Below are 25,646 nucleotides of genomic sequence, written 5' to 3' on the forward strand. Positions count from 1 at the left end.
TGTAGGCATGCACCACCTTTCTCAGTCTCTTGAATGCTGCGTTTACAGACATGAAGCACCGTGCCTGATTCTCTGTACTTTTACACTAAATGATAAAAGAGGAAGGCCCATGTGACCATACACCTATAAAGGTTTCCAAAACACAACTCAAAAGGAGTGGGTAGAATTCTGTGCTTATGTACCTTCTTAAAAAGAACAGCATCTCTGGGAAGATGCATAAGCTTTTGTGTGGCTTAGGCATGGTGCCCACTTACTGCTTGGGAATAAGTCTGTCTTCCTGGTTAGTTCCAGGAAGGGTCATCTCCTAGGTGAGGGATCAGTGGCGTGCCTGAACCTCTTTAGTATGGATATGGGACTTTCAATTAGAGTGTAAGGGAAAGTTACTTGCTGTACCATTATATGAATGCATCCTCCAGTGGCATATACCTCTGCTGCAACTTTACAGATTTTAGATTTTCAGGCATATGCAAAAGCATAGTGAGGAAAATATACATCCTTAAGTACAATTTATTTTTTTTAAAGACTTGAATGTCCTGAAATTGTCAAAAGTTGGCTACTGATTAGCATGGTCAGCTTTTACATTGCAGAACACATCTTCAGCTCTAGTCATGTCCAGTCCATATATACTGCTCCATACATACTCTTGTTCCATTTGACTTTCTAGTAAGGCTGTCCCAGGGAACCTTGGTTTTTTGAGACAGGGTCTCAGTTGTCTTGGCTAGCCTGAAACTCTTATGGACCAGGCAGGCCTCAAACCTGGAATTACTCTTGCCTCTCCCTCCTGAGTGCTGGGATTGATTTTGTGTGCCACTGTGCCTAGCCAAGTCTGTGAATTTTCAAGTTCAGTGCTGGGGGAGGTGGACAAGGAGAGATAGAAGGAAGAGGGAGGTTGAGTTAGAAAGAAATGGGAGAGCCTGGGAGTAGGGAGGGAATTCTGAGGCAGAGGAAGGGAATCTTCAGGGTCAAAAGTGGGTGAAGAGGTTAGGGTGAGCTAACCAGAGTTTCCAAAGTGGAAACTGGACTAGGAGAGTAGGATGGTTTTGGAGGGCACAGATTTTGAGCCAAGTATAGGGATTTTGTCAAACAGTTAGCCAATGACCATATAAGGGAACTGACTGAGGTTCTGGGGACCCGTGACCGTGAGCCAGGCAGTGGTGTGGTCCAGGGAGCTGCTGGCCAGCCCACTTTATATGAGGACCAACTTACCTCACAAAAAGCATGCAGTTTTCCTTTGGTAAGAATAACGCAATAATTTCCCCCAAAACTGAGAGGAAAATATTTAACATGCATTGTAGGTTTAGGTTTGGAATGGTTAGTCTCCATTGTGGAGAAAGGTTTATGTGAATCTAGGAAGCAAAAAGTCAAAGGGACCAGACTGGAGAAGCCTACAAGAAGAGAAGATCTCAAGTGAGATCTTTGAGTTTAAGATAGGGAAGAAGGGTGGGCGCAGGAGTGTACTTGCTCATGTAGATATAGACCTCTTGTCCTAGGAAGAGAGGGAGGGTAGGTTTGCAGATCTGTGGGGTCTCCCTTTTCCTCACTGTTGGTTGAGGACTCGTCTGCAAGGACAAAAGGAGCAGAGGTGGAGTGCTTTGTGCAGTGCGATGAAAACAGCTTTCCAGGAGACTGCTTCAGTGTTACAGCTCAACTTTATTTCAGAGTAAGGGGAATATATAGGATGGGAACACTAGCTGCGTGAGCATCACCTAATTTGCATTTCGCAGCACGGAGCCTATCTTCTTCTTCTTTTTTTTTTTCAAGATTTCTCTGTGTAACTTTGGAGCCTGTCCTGGAACTCGCTCTGTAGACCAGGCTGGCCTCGAACTCACAGACATCCGCCTGCCTCTGCCTCCCGAGTGCTGGGATTAAAGGTGTGCGCCACCACTGCCTGGAAGCAGGGAGCCTCTCAAACAGCTGGATTTCAATACCTAAATACCATATGGGAAGCAGCAGGGGAAGAACATTTGAAGGAACTATGTCAAAAGTAAGGCATCAGGAATCAAAGCAGCTTCCAAATAAGGTCAGGTAGAGAGCAGGAAGCAGGGGAAGGGAGTCCTCCATTTGGCACCAAGCTCAGGAGAGCTGTCCAGACTTGGTGGACTGCAAACTCCAAGCAGCAGGGCCCTCCAACAGCAGATAATCCCCTAGGGAAGGGATTAATACTGCTCATGTAACTCAGGTGAAGAGGGCAGTGAGAGCTTGGAGGACAGACCAGCTCTTCTGTACTTGAGACAGCCAAAGAGGACAAGACACAACAGATACACAGAGAACAAAAATTAAGACCCTGACTCCCCCTCAAGTGCAAGCACTAGCCAGAGCAGAACTTGCTTTGCTCACCAGTTGGTCCTCCATCTTGGGAAACTTTGACAATAGGTAGATAAGGAGGAAGGGAGCTTTCCAGATGCAGGGGTGAGCTGGAGGTTCCAACCGAACATAATAAAATTTAAGGACCTCTCCTTAAATCCCTAACATTACTTTGTAAGTCAAATCTGTCTCGAAAAACAAAACAAGAAAAGGCACTTAGCAAACTGTAACTTTTTGACACGGATATTACTTATATAACATGTTATTTAGCTACAAAATTGCAATGTAGGAATCGGGAAGTAAGAGGAACTTGTGACCATTTGCTTTGAATTTAATATGTTTCAGTCTCGGGAGGAAATAGTATCCAACACAAAAACATTAATCTTTAAGCAGGTATACAGCAATTACTTTCACTTTGTTCTGACTTACGAGTTGTGAGGAAGAGTACAAGCTGCTTACGTTCATGTTTAAGTCCTGTAGCTCAGTGGTGAGACAAATGTCTAGCATCATCGAGTCCTAGCACCGAGGAGCGACGCACATGCCATACAAGGACTTAACTGTCGTTAAGTAAACGAAAGGTCTCTGAAACCCGTCTTGATCAGTAACAGGTCAAGCTCTGTCCTTTAACGTCATCCTACCAAGAAACTAAAGATAAAAACGCACCAATTTTCTTAGACGTACACTTTAGCATTTAAAGCCACGTGCAGCTGAAGGCTGGCTCACCGCAGGGGCCAGCTTGATCACGTGACGACGCTGCAAGGTTTCCCTCGGCTCATCTGTGGCATCCCTAAACATGCCTGACTATTTTCCCTTCCTTGGAGAAAGCTACTGCCAATTGCCTTCGAAAGAGTGAGAGAATGCACACTCGTTTCCTCGGTTGTACCCTACAGATGTTATTCTCTCTTGAAGAGAGCGAGTTTCCGGCACTTACATCTCCTTTGTGGTTAGGCGCGCTCTGGGACAGCCCTACCCCGCTCTGGGTCCTTTCGCTCTGCGGGCTCCCAACGTGCGTCACTGTTCAGTGCCCAGTCGCCGGGCTTCTCCCGGCTCGGGGTAGAGCTGCGTGGTCTCGATGTCCTTTCCTCGGTGTGCCCTGCTGTGGGCTCGGCTCCCGGCGGGGCGCGGGGCTGGGTCTCGGGCGGCCACCTGCTCCGCCCTTCGCGCCCTCGTGGGGCCTTTCCCCGGGGCTCCAGGACGCGTCCCCTGCCTGGCCGCCTCCTCCTCCTCCTCTGCCTCTGGTGGCTCCAAAGCCCCGAACACGTCCTTGTTCGTTCCTCTGACAGTGAAGCCTCAGGGTCCCAGCGCCGACGGCGACGTGGGCGCGGAGCTCACTCGGCCTCTGGACAAGAGTGAGTTTTGGAGCCGCCGGGTGAAGCGGCAGTGCTGAGGGTCGGGCCTGCAGGGTGCAGTGCAAACTAATTATTCTTACCTCCCTTTATAGGGACATTGACCCTTCCCGTCCCTCCTCTGAGTGGTTAAACTCTATCTCTTGGATTGAGAGGGTTAAGAAAAATTTAAGTGATGCGCCGCTTGTTCTCCTCGGGTCCGTAGAGGGCGTGAAGGGATGGCAGTGAGGACTTTCAGAATTCTTTGCCATTGACTGGACGCAGATGTCTAACAATGTTAAGATGCCGTCTTGTTGCCAAGACGACGAGTCTCAGATCCCGATTTCTCAATAAAAATTTTTCCCACGAGGTCGACCGGCAGGTAAATACAAGATAAAAGTTGATAAAAGTGTCCTTGCCAAAAGTAATAAATACCCATACCGGTCCAGGCTCCAGAGATGAAGAAAAAAGACTTAGCATTACTGGGTGGCAGTGGGTTTTTTGTCCTACCAACTAGGTGTGGGTGAGTTTGACAAGCGTGTAATTGTTTTCAGTGGAACGGGCTGGGCCTTCAGATTATATGGATGGTTTTTGCCACTGTATGATTAGGAGGGTGAAAAGTTTCCTCCAACTGAATGACATTTTTGTTGAATGAAGGAACACCACAGGCCTTCTGGGCACAAGCTATCCAGGAACGACTTTTAAGCAACTGCCTTTAATAACAAAATCGGTGTGTCCTACTATGACTTTAAAATATAGACTTCATCTTGGGAGTCTGAGGCAGCAGAATGGCAAGTTCAGTGCCATCCTGGGCTACAGAGTTGAGTTCCAAACCAGCAACTGCAACTTAAAGAGATCCTGTTTCAAAATTAAGATTTGTTTGTTTTTAAATGAGCTCAAGGATATAGCCCTGGGACAGAGCACTTGCCAAGCTCAACAAATAGTAGTGTTCTCTCTCTCTCTCTCTCTCTCTCTCTCTCTCTCTCTCTCTCTGTGTGTGTGTGTGTGTGTGTGTGTTGTTTGTTTTTAGAGACAGGGTTTCTCTGTTGCTTTGGAGCCCGTCTTGGAAGTAGCTCTGTACTCACAGAGACCCACCTGCCTTTGCCTCCCGAGTGCTGGGATTAAAGGCCTGCACCACCTCCTGCCCCACTAGTACTTCTCTTTTTTTCCCTTCCTCCCCCTTGACCCTTTTTCTCCTCAAAAGAAGCCCAGGCTGTTCTCAGACGGGAGACTGTTACTGATTGCTGGCATGAGCTACCATGGCTGACACTACTCCTAGCAGTGCGGTACATCTGCCTCGGACACCAGAAGGGTTCACCTCTTCTAGGAAGTGCTAGCTGCTCTGGGAGCTTTGGGCGCAGGTGGAGGTTGGAGGACCACTCTGTGGAGTTGGTTCTCTCCGTGTGTCTGTGGTGTAGCACAGCTCTCCTGTTGTTTTTTCTGTTGTTTTTCTTACACTCCATTGCACATGGCCTCACCAGGAGGCATCAGCTCAGAGTGTCACGTTCTTGTAGCATTCCTGAGGCTACTGTCTTTCGTGCTATGATTTCAAATTCTTTTTGCTTTTTGTGTATGTGTCTAAACTTGGAAACAGATGTTAAACTTTTATATCTTTCTTTTAGATGAAGTAAAGAAGGTCTTAGACAAGTTCTATAAGAGGCAAGAAATCCAAAAACTGAGTGCTGACTATGGACTTGATGGTAAGGTCAACAACATTTTTTAACATTTATTTTAATCATCTTTATCATTTTATATGTATCTTTTGCCTGCATATATGTCTGTCTATGTACCACATTCATGCAGTGCCCATGGAGGACAGTATTGGAAATCCTGGAATTGGAGTTAGCGATGGTTGTGAGCCACCATGTGGCTACTGAGAATGGAGCCTTGTTTCCCTGGAAGAGCAGTCAGTGTTCTTAACCACTGAGTTATCTCTCCAGCTCTGCCAATAACATCTTTATAGAGTTGATACATTTCCTTTGTACTTTGTTATATGTAGTCATACTATGTACTCGTAGTCTTAAGAAAAGTCTCTCTCCTTGCTTTCTGGTGATCTGCAGCCCAGCTTGCAAGCCAGACTGCACAGTGCAGGAGCTGCATATTCAGCCTGCCACGGTGTTCTGCTTAGTGTTTTCTTCAGCCCAGTTTGTAGTAAACCAGCTGTGCTAACCAAACGGTAATAGACTCTTGGAGAGCTTGCTGCAATGTGTATATGTTTCAGTATTGAGAGCGAAGTAGAAACTGAGTCTTGTATGCTTTGATTTCATGTTTTCCACAGCCCGTCTCTTCCACCAAGCTTTCATAAGCTTCAGAAATTACATTATGCAATCTCATTCTCTGGATGTGGACATCCACATTGTCTTGAATGACATCTGCTTCAGTGCAGGCAAGTGCTAGAGAATTATTTTTAAAAATTACTTTGTATGTGTGAGAGGGAGGAGGGAGATAGAGTTGGGGGAAGAAGAGTGTGTGTGTGTGTGTGTGTGTGTGTGTGTGTGTGTACGCCGTGGCACTCATTTGGCTGGAGGTCAGAGGACAATTTTTGGGACTCTGTTCTCTTCTAGCTTTAGGTTTCTAGGATTGTCTGACAATATCTTTCCTTTTTGAGCTATCTCCTTGGCCTGCTTAACGGGGTTTTTTTCCCTTTTCTTTCTTTCTTTCTTTCTTTCTCTTTTTTTTTATTTTAATTATTATGTATACAGTGTTCTGCCTACATGCATGCCTGTACAACCTGAAGAGTGTATCAGATCTCATTACAGATGGTTGTGAGCCACCTGTGCTGGGAATTGAACTCAGGATCTGTGGAAGAGCAGGCAGTGCTCTTAACCTCTGAGATATCTCTCTAGCCTGGGTGTTTGTCTTTTTGCTTTTGTTTTTTTCTTTCTTTTCCTTTTTGTTTTTTTGTTTTTTTCGAGACAGGGTTTCTCTGTGTAGCTTGTGGAGCCTGTCCTGGACTCACTCTGTACAACTCACAGAGCTCCACCTACCTCTTGACTCCTGAGTGCTGGGATTAAAGGTGTGCACCACCACCACCCAGCTACAGGATGTTTTAAAAATTTTTAATTTTATGTGTATGGGTGTTATGCTTGCACATATGTTTGTGCATCACATATGTGGTGCCCTCAGAGGCCAGAGGAAGGTATCAGATCCCCCAGAATTGGAGTTGTAGATGCTTGTGGGCTGCCATGTGGGTGCTGGGAATCAAACTTGGGTCCTCTGGATTAGCAGCCAGTTTCTTAACCACAGAGCCATCGCTCCAGCCTACTGAGAATTTTTAAATGAGTGATTTTGTGTGTGTGTGTGTGTGTGTGTGTGTGTGTGTGTACCTGTGTGCTCCTTTGGGTACTCGTACAGAGACTAGAGGAAGGCAACAGGATCCAGTCTATCACTGGCTCTTCATAAACCTAGAGCTGGGCTGGTGGTTGTCAAGCCCTAGAGATCCTCCTGTCTCCCTGCTTCTCTCCCTTCCAAAGCTGGGGCTAGAGAAGTGCTGGCAGCCTTGTCCGGCCTTCTAGGTGTGTGTGTGGATCTGTACTCAGGGTCTCAACTCAGGTTGAATGTTTGCACAGTCAACACTTGTGTGCACCGAGCCTTCTCTTAAGCCATGAGAAATTTAAGAATATATTAAAGAGCGTGCTTTATAAAGTTCATGTCTTAAAAGAAAAACAAAATACTAGGTATGGTGGCTCTCTTAGTCCTGTCCCTCTGGAGGCTGAGGCAGGATTTCTTTGAGATCTAGGCCAGCCTGGGCCTTAAAACAAAAAGTAAATTAGGAACATTATTGTTTGATTTCCACAGGTATCTTGGGCTCTTAATTATAGTGTTAAATGTATTTGATGCTTAGACTTTGAGACCGTAATTCCGGAGCTGGTGAAATTGTACTGAATTGGAGATGCCCTCATTTTACAGGGCCCATGTCTGTCTAGAGGCAGTTTCCATTTCAGTTTCCTGTAGGTGTCAGGGTCTGGTATTCCCTACTGTCTGCATTTCTTCCAAATCATCAAGGGTATATAAGTCAGGAAAGAGCTGTGCTGTCCTCTAAGATTGTGGCACTGAGGGAGAACCTGACACACAGCCAAATGGGACACACACTCTACTTTCCTCTCATGGTCACTAAGGTGTGGTTTTCTTTGGTCTTTGAAATTAAAAGGAAAAAAAAAATAAAAGGAAAAAAAAAAGGCTGGAGAGATGGCTCAAAGGTTAAGAGCACAGGCTGCTCTTGCAGAAGTCCTGAGTTCAATTCCCAGCAACCACATGGTGACTCAGAGCCATCTCATAATGAGACCTGATGCCCTCTTCTGGCATGCAAGCGTACATGGAGGTAGAATGCTGTATACATAATAAATAAATAAATCTTTATTAAAACAATGTCTTGAGCTAGGGTGGATGTGTAGCTCAGGGTTTGGTCACAGGCTTAGCATGTACAAAACTCTGGGTTCAAGCCCCAACAGCCATTTTACCCAAGACATTTCAAAAAAAAAGAAAAGTACACGTCTCTCTAATGTATGTCCAGGCTCTTTATTTTCAGTTTATTTCCCCACTGTGTTAACCTTTGCTTATTTATACTGGAGAGTTAGAGCGTGGAGCATGGTAGTTGGCAGCTAGTTTTTTGTTTTGCCAGAAAAGTAGTGAAGTTTGGAGAAAGAGGGAATAGAAAGTGGGGTTCCAGAGAAAGATGGGGCCTCTTGCTCTGCAGCCCTGGCTGTGTCCAACTCACCTCCTTCAAAAGAAATGGTTTCTATTGGGCATGGTGTTGTACACCTTCAATGCTAGCACTCAGGAGGCAGAGGCAGGCAAATCTCTGTGAGTTCAAGGCTAACCTGGTCTACAAAGCTAGTTCCAGGACACCTACAGCTGCACAGAAAATCTCTGTGTTGGAAAAAAAAAAAAGGAAGGAAGGAAGAAATGGTTTCTGTAGCAGTGGGGTCTGAACTGGGAGGACTGCAAGTTTGAGGTTCAGTTTTGAATATTCATGCAGAGCTAGTATGCTCACGCACTATGCTCTTTTACAGCCCACGTGGACGATTTATTTCCATTTTTCTTAAGACATGCCAAACAGATATTTCCTGTACTGGACTGCAAGGAAGATCTCCGTAAAATCAGTGACTTGAGGATACCACCCAACTGGTTAGTTCTTGTTGTGCTTACTGATATGGGATTTCCTCATTTGGGGAAACTAATGTTGATGCTTCTGTTTTATAATAAATTATAGAGTCTACATTTTGTTTTTCCTGAAAGCAAAATAAAATCACAAAGGAATTAATTCTGTCAGACATTTTGTTGGTGTGTCCCTTTCATTCTGATAGAGCTTGAGTTATGGTTTTCTTAGGATGGATTTCAGATAAAGGTTTTTTTTTTGTTTTTTTTTTTTTTTTTGCAAAATTGCTCTATGTTGTAGTCCAGATGTCTTGGCCGACTGCCTGGATGTTGGAGCTGCAGCATCTCAGCACTGTGACGCCTTTGAGACGCTCCGGACGCTCAAATCCTGCGGGCTGCTCTTTAAACCCTGCCAGTTCTCACCTTACATAGTTCTAGCCCAGCCTTAGCCAGAACCCCACAGACCCTCTCTTCCCACTGCACATGGTGACTTCGGGGCTCCCACTCTTTTTATCTTTTCTGCCCTCTGCCATTCAAATTCCAGCTGCTAAAATCCAGTTTGGAGATTTTGCTCAATTGATAGATCAATTGAGCGGGACAAAGCTCTAGACTTGATTCCCAGCACTGCATAAAGCCAGGCATGGCGGTATATGCCTGTAATCTCAGCATTTGGGAGCTAGAGCAGAGGGTTAAGAATTCAAAGTTGCAGGGGCTGGAGAGATGGCTCAGAGGTTAAGAGCATTGCCTGCTCTTCCAAAGGTCCTGAGTTCAATTCCCAGCAACCACATGGTGGCTCACAACCATCTGTAGTGAGGTCTGGTGCCCTCTTCTGGCCTGCAGGAATACATACAGACAGAATATTGTATACATAATAAGTAAATAAATAAATATTTAAAAAAGAAAAAAAAAGAATTCAAAGTTGCTGTCGTAGTAGTGCACACCTTTAGTCCCAACACTCAGGAAACGAAGGAGGATCTCTGATTTTGAGGCCAGCCTGGTCTACATAGAGAGTTCCAGGATAGCCAGGGCTACATAGATAGATCCTGTCCCTGCCTCCCAAAAAAAAAAAGGAAGGAGAAAAAAGAAAGAAAGAAAACTCAGTCATTCTTGACTAAATAGCAAGTTGGAGGCCAACCTAGGCTACATAAAACTGTGTCTTTAAAAAAACATTGCAGCTACCTAAGTCTGATCTCTAGCTTGTTCAGGGCAGCTGTTGTCCTTTGCTTGGGTTCAGTCTCAGTGTCCTGGTGGGATGTAAGGAGATCGTTGCCAGTGTTCCCTTACATCAGGGTCTAGTCCTCACGGCCTGTTTTCTCTGCCCCAAAGAGTTGCTGCAGTATTTTGCCCAGTTTTGTTTTTTCATGTGGTGGAAGCACATATCTCCTCGCCCGCCAGTCAGTCCACGTGGCAGAAGCAGAGACTCAGTTACCATAGTCAGAAGAACTGAAATTGAAGGCCTGGGGAGATCTGCTTTGGGGTCTGATCTTCAGAGTTGTGGGAATGATGTCAGCTTATCTATGGGACCAGTTTAAACTCATTTTCAGAACCTTGAGGTCTCCAAAACATTCACTTGCATTCGGGATTTTGTCCTCCAGTAAGTGCCATTCCTGATGTGGTTATTTATCTGTTCATTGAGTTTTTCAAAGACTGTCTGCTAGAATGGATTCTGAGGTTGGTAGAATTAAGCTCTTTGTCTGTTCATGTTTTAGGTACCCAGAAGCCAGAGCCATACAACGGAAGATAATATTCCACTCAGGCCCCACCAACAGTGGGAAGACTTACCATGCAATCCAGAGGTACTTGTCTGCAAGATCTGGAGTGTACTGCGGCCCTCTGAAACTGCTGGCCCACGAGATCTTTGAGAAGAGTAACGCTGCTGTTAGTATAATACCAACACTCATTTCCTTGATAGCTTTCCTCTGTGAGGTGGGGGTGGGGAAGAGCACACAGTAATTCACTGCTACAGAAGCGTCTGTGTCACGTACTGAGAAGCCATCAGCCGTAAGAGGTGGTGGTGCCCTATACAGCTGCGGGAGGAAGAGCAGCAGGACTCTGACATGCCACCAGCGTGCTGTGTGCTTAGTTCAGAAAAAATGCTATGCAAGGCTTGTGGTCCCAGCGCTTGGAATGTGGAGGCAGGAGGCAAGCCTGGGCTACGTAGGGAGCCCCTGTCCCAGAAAACCAAGAGAACATCAAAGAACACCGCGCACATAGAGCTGGATATTTTAGGTAGAGAAACTTGCAGTCCGTGATAAGGAGCCCACATCCATCTCTTAGGTGTTTCATCTCCCCCCTTTTTTTTCTTTTAACATTTATTTGGTTTTTTAAGAAAAACCATCAGGAGTTGAGCTTCCCTCTGAAGTGCTCCTTGGCTTCTCACAGTGCTCCCCAGTGTTTGGATCAGACTTAGATGCTGTGAGCTGATCAGGACTAGAGCCACGGTTTCAAAACTGGACCAAAGCCCTTTGGTCTGAGCATTGTGTCACTAAATGGGCTATTTTTTATTGTCTTACTATGGTATGACATGATGGTTTTCCAGTTTTGTTTAGATAATTTTTATTCTGCATTTTAAAAAGAGATTACTTTTACTTTTTTTGTATACATAATACTTTGGCCATACATTTTAGATGTTTGTCTTCAGAACAAAGACCTGGTTGGTATTTTGTTTTTGTTTTTTCATTAACATAACTATAGAATATTTATCTGTAAGAATAGACTATTATTTAATATTTAATCCATATTCAAATTCAAGTGTTTTAATCTGCAGAAATGGCTGTACTGGTTAAGAGTTTTTGCTTTCCTTCAGAGGACCCATGTAGGGTTACCTACAGCTATGAAAGGAAACAAGCAGCAGAGCCAGACTATTAGCTGGGAGCCTTGGTGCATGTCTGCAATCCCAGGATGTAGGAAGTGGAGGCAGGAGGAGCAGGAGTTCGAATCATATGTGGTTGCATAGTGAGTTTGAGGCCAGCCTGGCCTACTAGAGACTATGTCTCAGGAAACAGGGGAACCACTATAGTTTCTCTGCTGAGGGTTCTTCTGATTGGACGTTTCTCCAGATTTATCTAAGCTGTACAGCAAAGTAGGGATATGTGGGTGTAAATAAGCATTGGGAATATTTTATTCAGCTATTTGAATAAGTTTGATAGTAGTGGAATGAAATGCTTTAAACACCATTTTCAAGTCAGATGAGTCTGGGTTTCTTCTTCCAGGGTGTCCCGTGTGACTTGGTGACAGGTGAAGAGCGGCAGACGGTTGACCCTGAGGGGAAGCAAGCCGCCCACGTCTCTTGTACTGTGGAGATGTGCAGTGTCACAACTCCCTGTATGTATATGCTGCTCGGGAATCGGTGTAGTTAAACCTAGAACATACAGCCTAGGATGACAAAGTTACAAATCTAGAAGATAGTACACTAAATACTTAGCGCTTTACAGTAAACTTCGTCATGCTTTCTTCTGAATGCTTGTTGTCCTTTGTCTTGGATGAAATCTAATCCCAGCACTTTAATCCTAGCACTTGAGCAGAGGTAGATGGGTCTCTGGGAATTCCAGGACAGCCTGATCTCCATAATGAGTTCCAAATAGCCAGGGCTGTGTAATGAGACCTTGTTTTCAAAAAAAAAAAAAGTCAGACATAGTCTGGTTAGTCTGGATGTGTGTGTGTGTGTGTATATGTATTTATATACATATATATTTAAACTGTTACATGGTACTCTTTTTTATGGCAAAGATTCTGCATTTTCCCTATTAAGGAATATTTAGTTTAATTAAATTTTGCCATGGGTCTGAAATGTAGCTCAGTGGTAGAGCACTTGCCCTAGGTTCTGCAGTTGTGAAAAAAGTCTGTATTGTATACAATGCATTAATGGACTTCTGGCTTCATTTTTAAGATGCTAAAGTGTATGTAATGTTTTAATCCCACCTGTCTCCAAATGGTGACTTTTAATTAACCCGTGGTGTATATTCTCGAGTCTCTGCTAGTCTTCAGATTTTGTTAGTTGTTACTGTATAGTATGCATCAGGTAACTATGTTAAATATAGTAAGGATCGATCATAGGGTTTTTACTAACAGCTTGCTTTTCTTTTCAAAATCAATGCTTGATTAAATAGTTTACATTTTTCAGTGTGTTGTAAAAGTCATACACTTTAAGTGCAAGTAGCACACACAAATTATAGGTTCTCTACTTCCCAATTTTTAGCCTGTTTGTATGTTGTGATGTGATGAGTAATTTTTAATCTGGTTTTCAGTATAAATTAGCCTTCTTTGTTGTTCTCAATTCCTCGGTATTTTGGGAGGGAAATGAAAGTGGCTTGTAGAACCAGTGTAGCGTGGTTAGAAGTGTTTGTGCATGAGGAAAGACACCAGGTAGTACTTTGCTTTCCACGATGGGCTTAAAACCCTCGTGCATGAGCCGAGCCCGCTGGCCTGAGGGATCCTTCCATCCCCTGCACTTGATGCTCTTGAGAGCTGTTCATGGAAAGCTTCTTGAGTCACTGAAAGGCTCTCCACTCCTCACCCCTGGGAACATAGGTGCCTGTCTTCTCCTCTGCCACTGTGTAGATGTGGTCGTTTGTTTGTTTGTGAGACTGTTGTCTTGACTGGCCTGAACTTGCTGTATGGACCGGGTTTCTCTCAATCTCATAGAGGTCTGCCTGTCTCTTTTTCTCTACTGCTGGATCAAAGACATGTCCTACCATGCTGTGCTAAGATTTATTTTTAAGTGTGTGTGTGTGTGTGTGTGTGTGTGTGTGTGTGTTTGTGCACACAAGTGCCCTTAGAGTTCAGAAGAGGGCATCAGATCCAGGTCCTCTGAAAGTACCCTCTGTTACCCATCAAGCTGTCTGCAGTCTGATGTGGTCATTTGTATTAGGCAATTAGCAGGGTGTGTCTGGGGTTACAGAGGTGGGACAGATGAAGACAGTGGAGGAGAGTGGCTCTGAGTGTGGTGTTGAGAACGAAGTGGCTTGGGTTTGAGTCTCATCCCTACACATACTGTGTAACTTCTCTGGGCCTCCGTGTACTTTCCTGTCAAATGGAGATAACCTCTTAAGTGTCTTTTTCTTTTCTTTTTTTAAACTATCTTTTATCATTTTACATACCCATCCCAGTTCCCATTCCCCCCCCCTTCTCCTGCTCTCCCTATCCTTCCCCCACTCCACCCCATCTACTCTTCAGAGAGGGTAAGGGAGTCAACAAAGTCTGGCATATTTTGAGGCAGAACCAAGGTCCTCCCCTTATATCTAGACTGAGCAAGGTATCCCTCCAAAGAGAATGGGCTTCAAAAAGCCAGTTCAAGCACTAGGAATAGGTCCTGGTCCCACCCTCATAAGTTTCTTAAGAAGGACAAACTCTTTGGAGGAACAAAAAGTGTAGAGGCACAAAGCCTTCTAGAAAAGATGCACCCAGTAAACCATGGTAATGACGCTGGTGAGGGGCTGGGGTTACAGTTTAAGTGGTTTTATTGCTCATGGTGACTTTTTGTTTTAAGATGAAGTGGCTGTGATCGATGAGATTCAGATGATTAGAGACTCAGGCAGAGGATGGGCCTGGACCAGAGCACTGCTAGGTGAGTGTTCTTACTGCTCCAGCCAGCTGCTGCCTCTCCTTCTGAGAAAAGTTAAGCAGAAAGTCATGGATATAAGCTTTAATATTATTTAAATATTACTCTAAGAATGAAAAAAATCCAGTTTATGAGTTATAAAATTAACACAACCAAATAACACAAATAGAAATTTTTGAATCTCTGAGGATATAACCCAGTGGTAGAGCACTATCCTAGCATGGGAGGGCTCTGAGTTTAATCCTTAGCATCAAAAACAGTGAAAGTTTGAGTATGGGGACACAGTTCATTTGTAGAGGACCTGCATCAGGCCATGCATGACGCCCTGGGTCTGATTCCCAGAATTACATAAACTGGGTATGATTGAACATTCCAGTTATCCTAGCAGTTGGGAGGAGGAGGGGATCATCGTGAACTACACAGCAAGTTCATGGCCAGCCTGGGCTACCTTAAGGAAAAGGAAAGAAAGTTTGTCTTGCCGTATTTACAGTCACTGTTAATGTCTTGGTATGGTTCATGTCAGTTTTTAATGCATGTGGTACTCAGAACTTTGCTTTTTTCTGGTTCTCTTGTTCATAATCTACAAATGAATGTGTCTGGATATTATCTGCTGAAAAGTGGTACTGCGTTTGTTTCATGATGCTAAGCATTTTCCTCATCACTAACAGTGCTGTAGTAGGGTTATTGATGATGTAGCTTTCTACCTTTGATTTGTTTTTGTTTTATAGGGTGGAGCCTAGAAGTGGAATTCTTCAGGTTCATAGGCTACAAATGTCTATTGCCTGATTTTTGTTTGTTTGTTTGTTTGTTTTTGATTCTGTTTTTTGAGACAGGGTTTCTCTGTGTAGCCCCAGCTGTCTTGTGGACTCACTCTGTAGATCAGATTAACTCAAACTCACAGAGCTCTACCTGCCTCTGCCTCCCAGTTGCTGGGATTAAAGGTGTGCACCACCATGCCTTGTGTATTGCCTGATTTCTGAAGTGAATTTTCTTCCTCTTTTCAAACAGGGTCTCACTCTGTAGCCCAGGCTGATTTTGAGCTCCTCCTGCCCTAGCCTGTCAAGTGTTGGGATTATAGCCTAGCCCACCATACTTAGCTAGAACTGAGTTTTGACCTAGGATGCTGTAGGGTAGGCATTTTCAGATTGAGAGCAAAGAGCTGGACCCTGAGTTTGCCTGTGGGGCAGTAGGTGACAGTAGGACAGCGTGGAGCTGAGGAGGAGCTGTTTCTGCTCACTGGCCCCCATCACCCCTTGAAGCACCTCAGCTTCCGTGGAGTTCCAACTTGAAGAAGACAGGCCTAGAACTAACACCCGTCATTAAGCATCAGAGTCCCAGCCTCCAGTCCTGCTTGGCCTCACCCCGTCAGCCTTATTTGCAGCAATTCAAAGGCCTATAAATTTATAAAACTGAGCCGGGCAGTGGTGGTGCACACCTTTAACAGCACTCGGAAGCAGAAGCAGGCGGTTTGAGACCTGCTCTATACTACTCTACAGATCGAGTTTCAGGACAGGCACCTAAGCTACACAGAAAAACCCTGTCTCAGGGGGAAAAATATAAAACTGGCCTCATCTTTGCCCCATACAAAGAAGGCTTGGGTCAGAGAGACTGAAAACGTTGGACAATTACAATGGCATTAGAAAGAGACAGAGCAATGTAAATCTGTGTGTGCTTTTACAGGACTCTGTGCTGAGGAAGTCCATTTGTGCGGAGAATCTGCTGCTATTGACCTGGTCACTGAGCTTCTGTACACAACTGGTGAGGAGGTAGAGGTAAGAGACTGGACTGCTTTCCCATGGGCTATGCCCAAGAGCCTAGGGCACTTAGCCATTGGCTCCTGTGAGTGCTCAGCTTGCAAAGTCAGCACTTAGCTACATATTGAACACACCGTGCGCAAGTACCACAGTGTATGTGAGGTTGGCATGAGGAGACCCCTTATTTTTATGCAGTCTAAAAAGTATTTTTTAAAGAAAGATTGAAAACAGCTGGGTGGTGGTGGCGCACGCCTTTAATCCCAGCACTCGGGAGGCAGAGGCAGGCGGATCTCTGAGTTTGAGGCCAGCCTGGTCTACATAGGGAGTTCCAGGACAGGCTCCAAAAGCTACAGAGAAACCCTGTCTCCAAAAAAAAAAAACCAAAAAAAAAGAGCTAGTTTCAGGACTAGCTCCAAAACAACACAGAGAAACCTTGTCTTAAAAAACCAAAAAAAGAAAAGAAAGAAAGATTAAAAACAGTTTAGGAAAAAGTAAATCTGTATTTTCCTATAACTGACCGGCTCTTAAATGTATATATATATATATATATACATATACATATATACACATACATATACATATATTATATGTATGTGTATATATATGAGATTAACCTTCATAATGTGAGGTTCTGATGGTGAAGCCTTGGCCCTGTGTCTTCCAACAGTGTGGGTAGGAGATTCTTTGGGGGCAAGGCCAGGCTGTTTTGTTGTTGTTGTTGTTGTTTCTGCCTTAAATGCAGTCTTCTGCTTTAGCTCCCTGAGTACTGTGATTATAGGCATTGCCTACACACTCAGCTTTTAATTTCCATGAAGTCTTTGGAGGACTGAGCCAGAAATGTTTGTTTGTTTACTTTCTTGTAGTGGGTCCAAGGGCTTTACGCATGCTCCACTACAGAGCTTCATCCACAGCTCAGGACTTTAAGTCTCTTTAGAGCTAAGTGAACCAGACTATTTGGGCTCAGCCTAAGCTTGAGTGTTCTCAGTCCTCTGTATCTCACGTTGGAGCCTTTGTTATTTATGTAATTGCCACATCTAATTTGTGCCCATTTTGCAGATGTGGAGTAGGGAGACACTAGTTTCCTTTAGAAACTGCCCCGAATTCAGAATTTCTTAATAAGACTGTAAGGTTGTATCTGATACTCTTCTCATTGCTGTGGCAAATCGATGAAGTAGTTGCAGGAAAGAAGGAAGGGCTTCTTTTGTTCTCACAGTTGCAGGGTCAGAAGCAGAGAGCCAGACACAGGTGCTCAGCCAGCTTTGCTTTTTATCCTCTCCAAGCCCCAGCCATGGGATGGTGTTACTCACATTTAAGGTGGGTATTTCCTGCTGTTACACCCTTTGGCAAACACTGTCATAAGGCACACCCAGAGATATGTGTCTGTGGTGACAGTGAAGGTTAGCTTTTATAGAGATGTAGAAATGCTTTAAGTTGACCTGTAACACTTTTATGCTGTCTCTGAGGGAGATAGAGTAGAATGCAGGGGGGGAAATACCAGATTCAAATCCTGCACTTCGCTGCACTGGGTCCTGTCTGCAACTGACCACAGAAGGCAGAAAAGATCTATCTCATCTTGCAAGCTTTCCAGTGACCTGGCACTGACTTGACTGTGTTCCTTTTCTGTGTATGTCTTTATTGCAGGTTCACAACTATGAAAGGCTCACCCCCATTTCCGTGCTAGATCATGCACTAGAGTCTTTAGATAACCTTCGGCCTGGGGACTGCATTGTCTGTTTTAGCAAGAATGATATTTATTCTGTGAGCCGACAGATTGAAATTCGGGGACTGGAATCCGCTGTTATCTATGGCAGCCTCCCACCTGGTAATAATTGGCCTTCGCTGTGACGGGGTGTAGAAGCTCTTACGTCTTCTATTTAGGTGGAGATATGTTTAGAAAGCATAGTAAGAAAGATGGAATTAACATACATGAACTTTTCCTTCTAGGGACCAAACTTGCTCAAGCAAGAAAGTTTAATGATCCCAGTGATCCGTGCAAAATCCTGGTAGCTACAGATGCAATTGGCATGGGACTTAATTTGTAAGTAATTTGTTTATAATAAACAGTGAGTTAGATTTAGGTTTTTTGTTGTTGTTGTTTGGTTGGGTTATTATTTTTTTTTTCAGTTTTCTAATCGATTAGAATTAATGTAGATTTAAGCTTTATCTTTTTATACTTGTTCGGGAAATAAAAGAGAATTACCACAGAACACTGGGGTTTGGAGCACCCCCTACTAGGGCAAATCAGTTGTTCCCTTGCTTTATTTTAGGTTTCTCAGTCATACGGTATGTGACCCTCCAGTGTGGGGCACTTACTATCTTTAGATAGTGAAAGTGGCCAGACTGTTAAGACTACTACTAAAGGTTCTTGGCAGCTACCTGTGTGTGTGTTTTGGACAGTCTTACCAGGTCGCCCAGGCCACACTGACCTTGAACTCTTGGCTACCACTCAGTTTGTCTTTTTTGTTTGTTTTGATTTTTGAAAAGGATTTAAAATTTTTGTCTGATCTACGAGTGTTTTACTTGTGTATGTGCATCACATGTGTGTAGTACTGAAGGGGCCAGAACCTCTGGAGCTGGGGCGATAGTCACTGTGAGCTACCATGTAGGTATGGTAGGTATAGAAATGGAGCTCCAGTCCTTTACAAGAGCAGCCAAAGCTCCTCAACTGAGCCATCCCTTCAGTTGGTGTCACGACACTGCCCGGGCTGACCTCAGACTTCTGGGCTCAGCCAGTCTCTCTGCCTCAGCTTCAGTACCTGGGACTGGAGGCCTGGGCCACACTGTTCCCAGCACAGCTGACCTGTAGCAGTATGAGAGCACTTTATTTGGTGTCGTTTTCTTTAGCTTAATAATTTGAATATCATACAATTAGCCCTCTCAAAGGGTGACTGTAAGTAAATACACACAGTTATTCAGACATCTTGCTTGAGAGTTGGCCATGGTAATGTATACTTATAACCCTAGACAGGAAGATCCCAAATTCAAGAGGGCTACTTACTGAGGTGTAAGCCACCAGGGCTACAAATGAGACTGTCTTTGTTGTTGTTGTTTGTTTTTCTGTGTAACAGCCCTTGCTGCCCTGGAACTCATTGGTCAATATGTAGACCAGCCTAGTCTACGTAGTAAGTTCCCAGAAAGTCAAAGACTGTGCAGAGAGGGGAAAAACTTTTTTTTAATTTTACGTGTATGGGTATTTGCCTAATGTATTTCTACACAACACTCTTGTGTGTGTGTGGTACAATTGGAGGTGTCTTATCCCCCGGGACTCGAGTTGCAGATGATTGTGAGCCACCATGGGGGTGCTGGGAATAGAACTCTGGGGTCTTCTGGAGGAGCAGCCAGTACTCTTAACTGCTGAGCTGTCTATCCAGCTCCATTTGACTTAAACGAGAGTTGGACTGAGCACATCTGTGAAGACCCAAGTGACAGGGCCGTGTATAGTCTATGGGGTCACTTTTATTTCTATTTCAGGAGCATAAGGAGAATTATTTTTTACTCCCTTATAAAGCCCAGCATCAATGAAAAGGGAGAGAAAGAACTAGAGCCAATCACCACCTCCCAAGCTCTGCAGATTGCTGGCAGAGCCGGCCGGTTCAGCTCACACTTTAAAGAGGGAGAGGTCACAACAATGCACGGAGAGGACTTGGCTTTATTGAAGGAGATTTTGAACAGACCTGTGGAGCCTATACAGGTAAGACTTAACATGTAACTGCTCCTGCTGCATGCAGGTCAGCCGCTCCTTCCCTAGTCTCTTGCCTCAAATGCGGGGAAACAGAAGGGCAGCTTGAGCTGGGGAAACCATGTCAAGAAAGCTCTCCTTGGTGCTGGAGAGAGTATATCCTCAGCATCGAGAGTGTACACTGTTTCTGCAGAGCACCCGAGAGTGCTTCCCAGCACCCATGCCACGTAACTCATAACTGTCTGTAACTCCAGCTTCAGCTACACACACACACACACACACACACACACACACACACACACACACCTTTCCTCTAGTATGTTAGAGAGGCATCCATACCTCTTAGAGAGAACTGTATACAAGCGAAAGATCCAGATTCAGCAGGTTTAGTTGGCCTGATTTTTCCTGCTGTGGGTGCACAGAGTCATAAAGTAGAGAACTAGCTGAATCTTGACTAGAGGAAAAACTTAGCCTGAGTTACACAGTTGGAGGCAAGTAAGGGCTGAGTTCAATATGTGGTTATTGGATCATATTTTAAAGCAAGCTAACTTAATAATTTTACGTTTCTAGAAATTCACGTTAGTGGCTTACTTGTCAGTAGATGATATAAAGGGAATTGTATGGGAGGTGATGGGCTGAAGGCAGGTGGCCTAACTTCTGCTCCTCAGTGGATGGCTCCTGGGCACTCGATACTCAGCCCCTTTCCTTCCTGTGTACCTCATTTCTGGACTTAATGTGACGTTTGGGGCTTGCATCTTTTGATTTCTTCTTCCTCCACCTCTCTCCCTTGTCCTCACACTCGCTGTGGGCATTGCTTAACACTTCAGTATATAAGAAGCCAGCTGATCTCCAGTGCAGATGTTTCTCATGTTCTGTTGCCCATGGTGAAGTAGCTGGGGTCTCCTTGTTCTTTTTTATTCCCTAGAAAGAACTAGAATTAGGAAAATTGTTTCATCCTCAAAGGCATTTTTGTTATTCTGTCAAATACATATTCTAGTACTCTGACTAAAACATAGCAGAAGGCTACATATCTGCCATTTTCATTAAATAGTCCTATTAGCTTTTCTAGTTACAGTAAATATAAAATAGTCATGTCTTTTTCTCTGTATTACTGAAATTCTTGGCATGGGACTTGTTTGATAAGAAATTAGCCTAATGTGGGACATTGTTTCAAAAGAAGAAAATGCCATTCAAAAGATGAAGAGGGGGCTTTGCAAGGGTAGCTGGGTCGAATCTGCACAGAGGCAGCACCGGTCGTCACCGTAGTTCCATCTTTTCCGCGATGTTGCCCTTAGCCAAAAACGCACTAAGCCGTCTCCAAGTTCGAAGTATTCAGCAAGTGGTGGCAAGACACAGCCATCAGAAGCGGACACCTAATTTCCACGACAAATATGGAAATGCTATATTAGCAGCTGGAGGCCTCTTCTGTATTTCTGCATGGACATATACAGCAACACAAATTGGAATAGAATGGAACCTGTCACCTGTTGGCAGAGTCACCCCCAAGGAATGGAGAGATCAGTAGTCATGCCAGCTGGTGCAATAATGAAGGAATTATTTCAAAACCAATCAATAAGTGATGCCAAGTCAAAGAATCATGTATTCCCTATAATATGGCATATTGAAGAAAAAATAAAGTACCTTTGAAACCTTCAAAAAAAAAAAAAAGATGAAGAGGGGGAACTCAGCTTACGATTATCTTGTCTTCTACAGGCAGCGGGTCTCCACCCAACTGCTGAGCAGATCGAAATGTTTGCCTACCATCTCCCTGAGACCACGTTGTCCAACCTCATAGTAGGTGGAAGCTCTTTTAATGTTTTCTTCTAAAATTGTTGACAACCATGTCGGTACTGGCTCACGACATGGACAGGAGTGGGTAGTCTGCTTTTGTGCAGTTGGTGTCCATGAAATTTATACTGCTGATGAAAACCTCCAAAGTCTGGGAGTGCTGAGAGTGTCAGTGCACACTTGTAAGCCTGGTGCTCGGGCCCAGGGAGCCATAGTGAGCTTCTGTCTCAAAAAGAAATGCAGGTTAGGAAGACCATGGGAGAAACATCCTAACTTCAGAGAGCAGTATGAAGCACGCTTCTCCTGAGGTCGCTGGGGATTAAAGAGGTTGTCTTTTGTGGACCTGAGTTCTTTATTCACATCCAGGGGGAAATTCACATCCAGGTGGTCCAGTAATTTCATATTTATCTTCCCCCAGGATATTTTTGTAGACTTTGCACAAGTTGATGGACACTATTTTGTCTGCAATATGGATGATTTTAAGTTCTCTGCAGAGCTGATCCAGCATATTCCACTAAGTCTACGGGTGAGGTATGTGTTCTGCACAGCCCCCATCAACAAGAAACAGCCTTTTGTCTGCTCGTCCCTGTTACAGGTATGCCTTTAGCTCTATGCCGTTGGGTTGTTTCTGGTTGACCTATTTCCCTCCAAACCATACTTTGTCCACCTGGGAGAGTACCCCAAATATAGGAAACTTTCCGAAAATTGAAATATAAAGTGACTTGGTAATTTTTGAAGGATAACCTTGCCTTGTATTTGGGCCTGGATGGTGGCCACTGTGAAGAAGCTGACACACTTGCAGGGGCTAGGGTTTGGTGTAGCAGTGGTGCTCACTTCCTTAACTGTAAGGGCTGCGCCTCTCCTTCTCATCCATTGCACTGGGCTGTGGTGTGACTTGTGAGGAGCACAGGATTCTAGAAACTGAACTGCCTGGTGCTCCATCCTGAGTGCTCACCTCATGCCGCTAAACTCTTCTCCAGACTTCTTGCCATCTCTACCATAGGCCTTAACATTATGTTTAGCAGCTCGATTTCAATTAAATCTGTTACTGAGTTTACTTTGTAAGTTATTGTAAAATTATGTAAATAATACACACATATTTGTTATACCAAATTAACACATTATGGAAAGGTTAACACTGTCTGCCATCCCCAATCTCAGGCCTCTGGAACACTTGCTATTAGAGTTTATTTCACATGGTATCTTGTCTTCATGCACGTACCTGTAGGAATTCCAGTTCCGTTTTGTGGGTGTTTTCCCATAAATGTTATAATGAATTATTTTGCAACTTGCTTTTTCCTTATCTCTTAACAGTGTGCCTTAGAGGTCTGTGTTTAGGTACTTTCCCAGAAGTATGTCATTGGTGGGAGAACTGGAATAAGGGGGAGGTTGTGGGTAATCTTCAGCTACTGTATGCTCACATGACTGGAGCTGCTTCCTGTAGCCTTGGTCCTGTTTACACCATTCACCAGACAACAATTCCAATAAAGCAGGAGCCTCTGCCAGAGAGGAAAGACCCTGGAAGAATGCAAGTTATCATTGCTTAGACCTTCTGTTGGGAGCTGGGAAATCTGGAGGGTTTTCCTGCTCTGCTACCTCATCCCATCCTGAACTATGAGGAGCTCAGTCTGCTGATGGCCTTGGGTGCCACTTAGCATGGTGGTCTTGAGAAATCAGTTCTCTTACCATGTGGATTCTGGGGTCTGAACTCAGGCCATGAGGCTTATCACCAAGTGCTCTTACCCAAGGAGTCAATCTTGCTGGCCCATTTTTATTTTCAATAAATATTTTTAAGCTGAACATGGTGGCACAGTTCCATAACCCCAGTGCCCAGGTGGAGGCAAGAGAATCAAGAATTCAAGGCCTCTGGGCCGGGCGGTGGTGGCGCACGCCTTTCATCCCAGCACTCGGGAGGCAGAGGCAAGCGGATCTCTGTGAGTTCGAGGCCAGCCTGGTCTACAAAGGGAGTTCCAGGACAGGCTCCAAAGCTACAGAGAAACCCTGTCTCAAAAAACAAAAAAAAAAAAAAAAAAAAAAAACAAAAAAAAAAGAATTCAAGGCCTCTAGGTTAGGTAGCAATTTTGAGGCCAGCCTGGCTTGAAAAAGACCTTGTCTGAACTAAATAAACCCTTATAAAGTAGTAAATGTTTTTTAAAATGTAGGAAAGTGTCAAGCATGAAGGAAACCAGCTTGTCTTTTGAAACAGCCACAGTTAACAGGTTGTACCTCCTTTTTCTTTCTAATTAGACCTAAGAGGATTCTGGTTGTTACCAAACTTTGTTCTCTGCTCTCAGTTTGCCAGGCAGTTCAGCAGGAATGAGCCCCTGACCTTTGCGTGGTTACGCCGGTATATCAAGTGGCCTTTGCTTCCACCTAAGAATATTAAAGACCTCATGGATCTTGAAGCTGTCCATGATGTTTTTGATCTCTACCTGTGGCTAAGGTACCAACCCTTTTCCTTTCTATCCTCTTAATTTTCTAACTCATGGGGCAAATGAAGGGTTTTGTGAGTGAGTTTCTACTCTTTTAAGGTAGAGGTAATTGGTGGGTACTTTCTATTTTTTTTGAAGGTGCTTGAGTTTGGTTTATACTTATTTCTGAAAAGACTTCAGGAATACTTAACCTAATGAGGATGTTGACTAGACCCTTGCTAATGAAAGTGTAAGATCCCTTGGGAGCTGTTCAGAAGTAAAGAACCTCCGCTCTATCTAGAATTAAATTCTCATCAAAAAAATATTAGTTCTCTAAGCCTGGTGGTGGTGGCACACGCCTTTATTTCCAGCACTCGAGAGACAGAGGCAGACAGATCTCTGAATTTGAGGCCAGCCTGGGCTACAAGAGCTGATTCCAGGACAGGCTCCAAAGCTACAAAGAAACCCTGTCTCAGAAAAACAAAAACAAAACAAAACAAAACAAATCAGTAAAATGGGGGCTGGAGAGATGGCTCAGTGGTTAAGAGCATTGCCTGCTCTTCCAAAGGTCCTGAGTTCAATTCCCAGCAACCACATGGTGGCTCACAACCATCTGTAATGAGGTCTGGTGCCTGTAGTCATACACGCAGACAGAATATTGTATACATAATAAATAAAAAATACTTTTTAAAAAGTACTGCTCTGTGTGTGTGTGTGTGTGTGTGTGTGTGTGTACGTGTGTGTGTACATGTTTGTATGATAGGGGTAGGTGGGAAATGCACATGCCAGAGTGCATTTTGTTTCAGATGCCAACTTTGTGGAGTTTCTACTTCCATGTTTTAGGTAGGCCCTGTGACTCTAACTCAGGTCACCATGTTTGTGAATCAATCACCTTCCCTTCTGAGTCATCTCCGCAGCCCAGATCATGCATTTTACCCAGGATTCCAGTCTTAGCTTGTGCATTAATGCTGAGAAGCTTTGCTCTAGAATGTGTGTAGGTTGTTGCTGCTGGCTCAGAGCTGTTGCTCTAATGTTCTTTGTTCTTTTCCCAGCTACCGATTCATGGATATGTTTCCAGACTCCAGCCTTGTTCGAAATCTCCAGAAAGAACTGGATGTCATTATCCAAGATGGTGTACACAACATCACCAAACTGATTAAACTTTCTGAGTCACGCAAGCTTTTGAATTTGGAGAGCTCACAGTCAGGGAACAAGTCACAGTTGTCAGGAACCTTAAAGAGCCCAGCAAAAAGGACACGTGGCACCAAAAGTGCAGGGGGTAAAGCTGCAGAGCCACTCAGCTCCGGTGCCAGCGAGCTGCCCCTTGCTTCCAGGCTGGTGCAGCAGGGACTCCTCACTGCAGACATGCTGAAGCAGCTCCAGAAAGAGTGGCTGACGCAACAGCCCGAACATGGCAGAGAAAAGGCAGGGACAAGAAGAAAGAAAAAGGACCCCAACTCTGATTAGGCTTTTTAATTTTGCAAATAAAAATCAATTTTAAATCCTTATGCACATGGCATTCATTGCCTGTGATAGGATTGTGGGCATCTGCACTATTTTTTTTTTTCATAGAACAGTAAATTCCTAAAGCCATCAAAAGTACTTATTCCAACCTTTAAAATAGAGCGTCTTCAAGGTTTTTCCTACGTGTTCATAGTGGCCTTTCGTAGAGCAGCCCTGAGACACCACTGTTCCAGAAATCCTGCACATATCAGCTTGGGGCCTGTT

The 25,646-nt window shown here is 44.2% G+C and overlaps 2 protein-coding genes across 3 annotated transcripts; both read left to right on the forward strand.

Moving 5' to 3' along the window:
- The first annotated feature begins 3,340 nt into the window (after positions 1–3,340).
- On the forward strand, positions 3,341–25,422 carry Supv3l1 (Suv3 like RNA helicase). Of its 2 annotated transcripts, XM_041656433.1 has the most exons (15): positions 3,341–3,653; positions 5,252–5,329; positions 5,908–6,015; positions 8,642–8,756; positions 10,436–10,604; positions 11,939–12,050; positions 14,215–14,292; positions 15,967–16,058; positions 17,682–17,862; positions 17,985–18,078; positions 19,512–19,731; positions 21,433–21,513; positions 21,926–22,102; positions 23,802–23,950; positions 24,971–25,422. In XM_041656433.1, the coding sequence occupies exons 1-15, from the start codon at positions 3,377–3,379 to the stop codon at positions 25,383–25,385; spliced, it is 2,346 nt and encodes a 781-aa protein (XP_041512367.1). In that variant the 5' UTR covers positions 3,341–3,376; the 3' UTR covers positions 25,386–25,422. The 2 variants fall into 2 exon arrangements, with proteins under 2 accessions (XP_041512367.1, XP_041512368.1); XM_041656434.1 differs by lacking the exon at positions 3,341–3,653 and having other exon boundaries at positions 5,266–5,329; positions 5,909–6,015.
- On the forward strand, positions 20,929–21,379 carry LOC121451002 (cytochrome c oxidase subunit 7B, mitochondrial). Its single transcript, XM_041656436.1, has one exon. It carries the CDS (start codon positions 21,002–21,004, stop codon positions 21,242–21,244), a length of 243 nt encoding a protein of 80 aa, XP_041512370.1. The 5' UTR covers positions 20,929–21,001; the 3' UTR covers positions 21,245–21,379.
- Positions 25,423–25,646: the final 224 nt, after the last annotated feature.

The sequence above is a fragment of the Microtus oregoni genome, unplaced genomic scaffold (assembly GCF_018167655.1).
Source record: "Microtus oregoni isolate MIOR12 unplaced genomic scaffold, Mior012 000007F_ref0000211, whole genome shotgun sequence".
In the NCBI taxonomy this organism is placed as follows: domain Eukaryota; kingdom Metazoa; phylum Chordata; class Mammalia; order Rodentia; family Cricetidae; genus Microtus; species Microtus oregoni.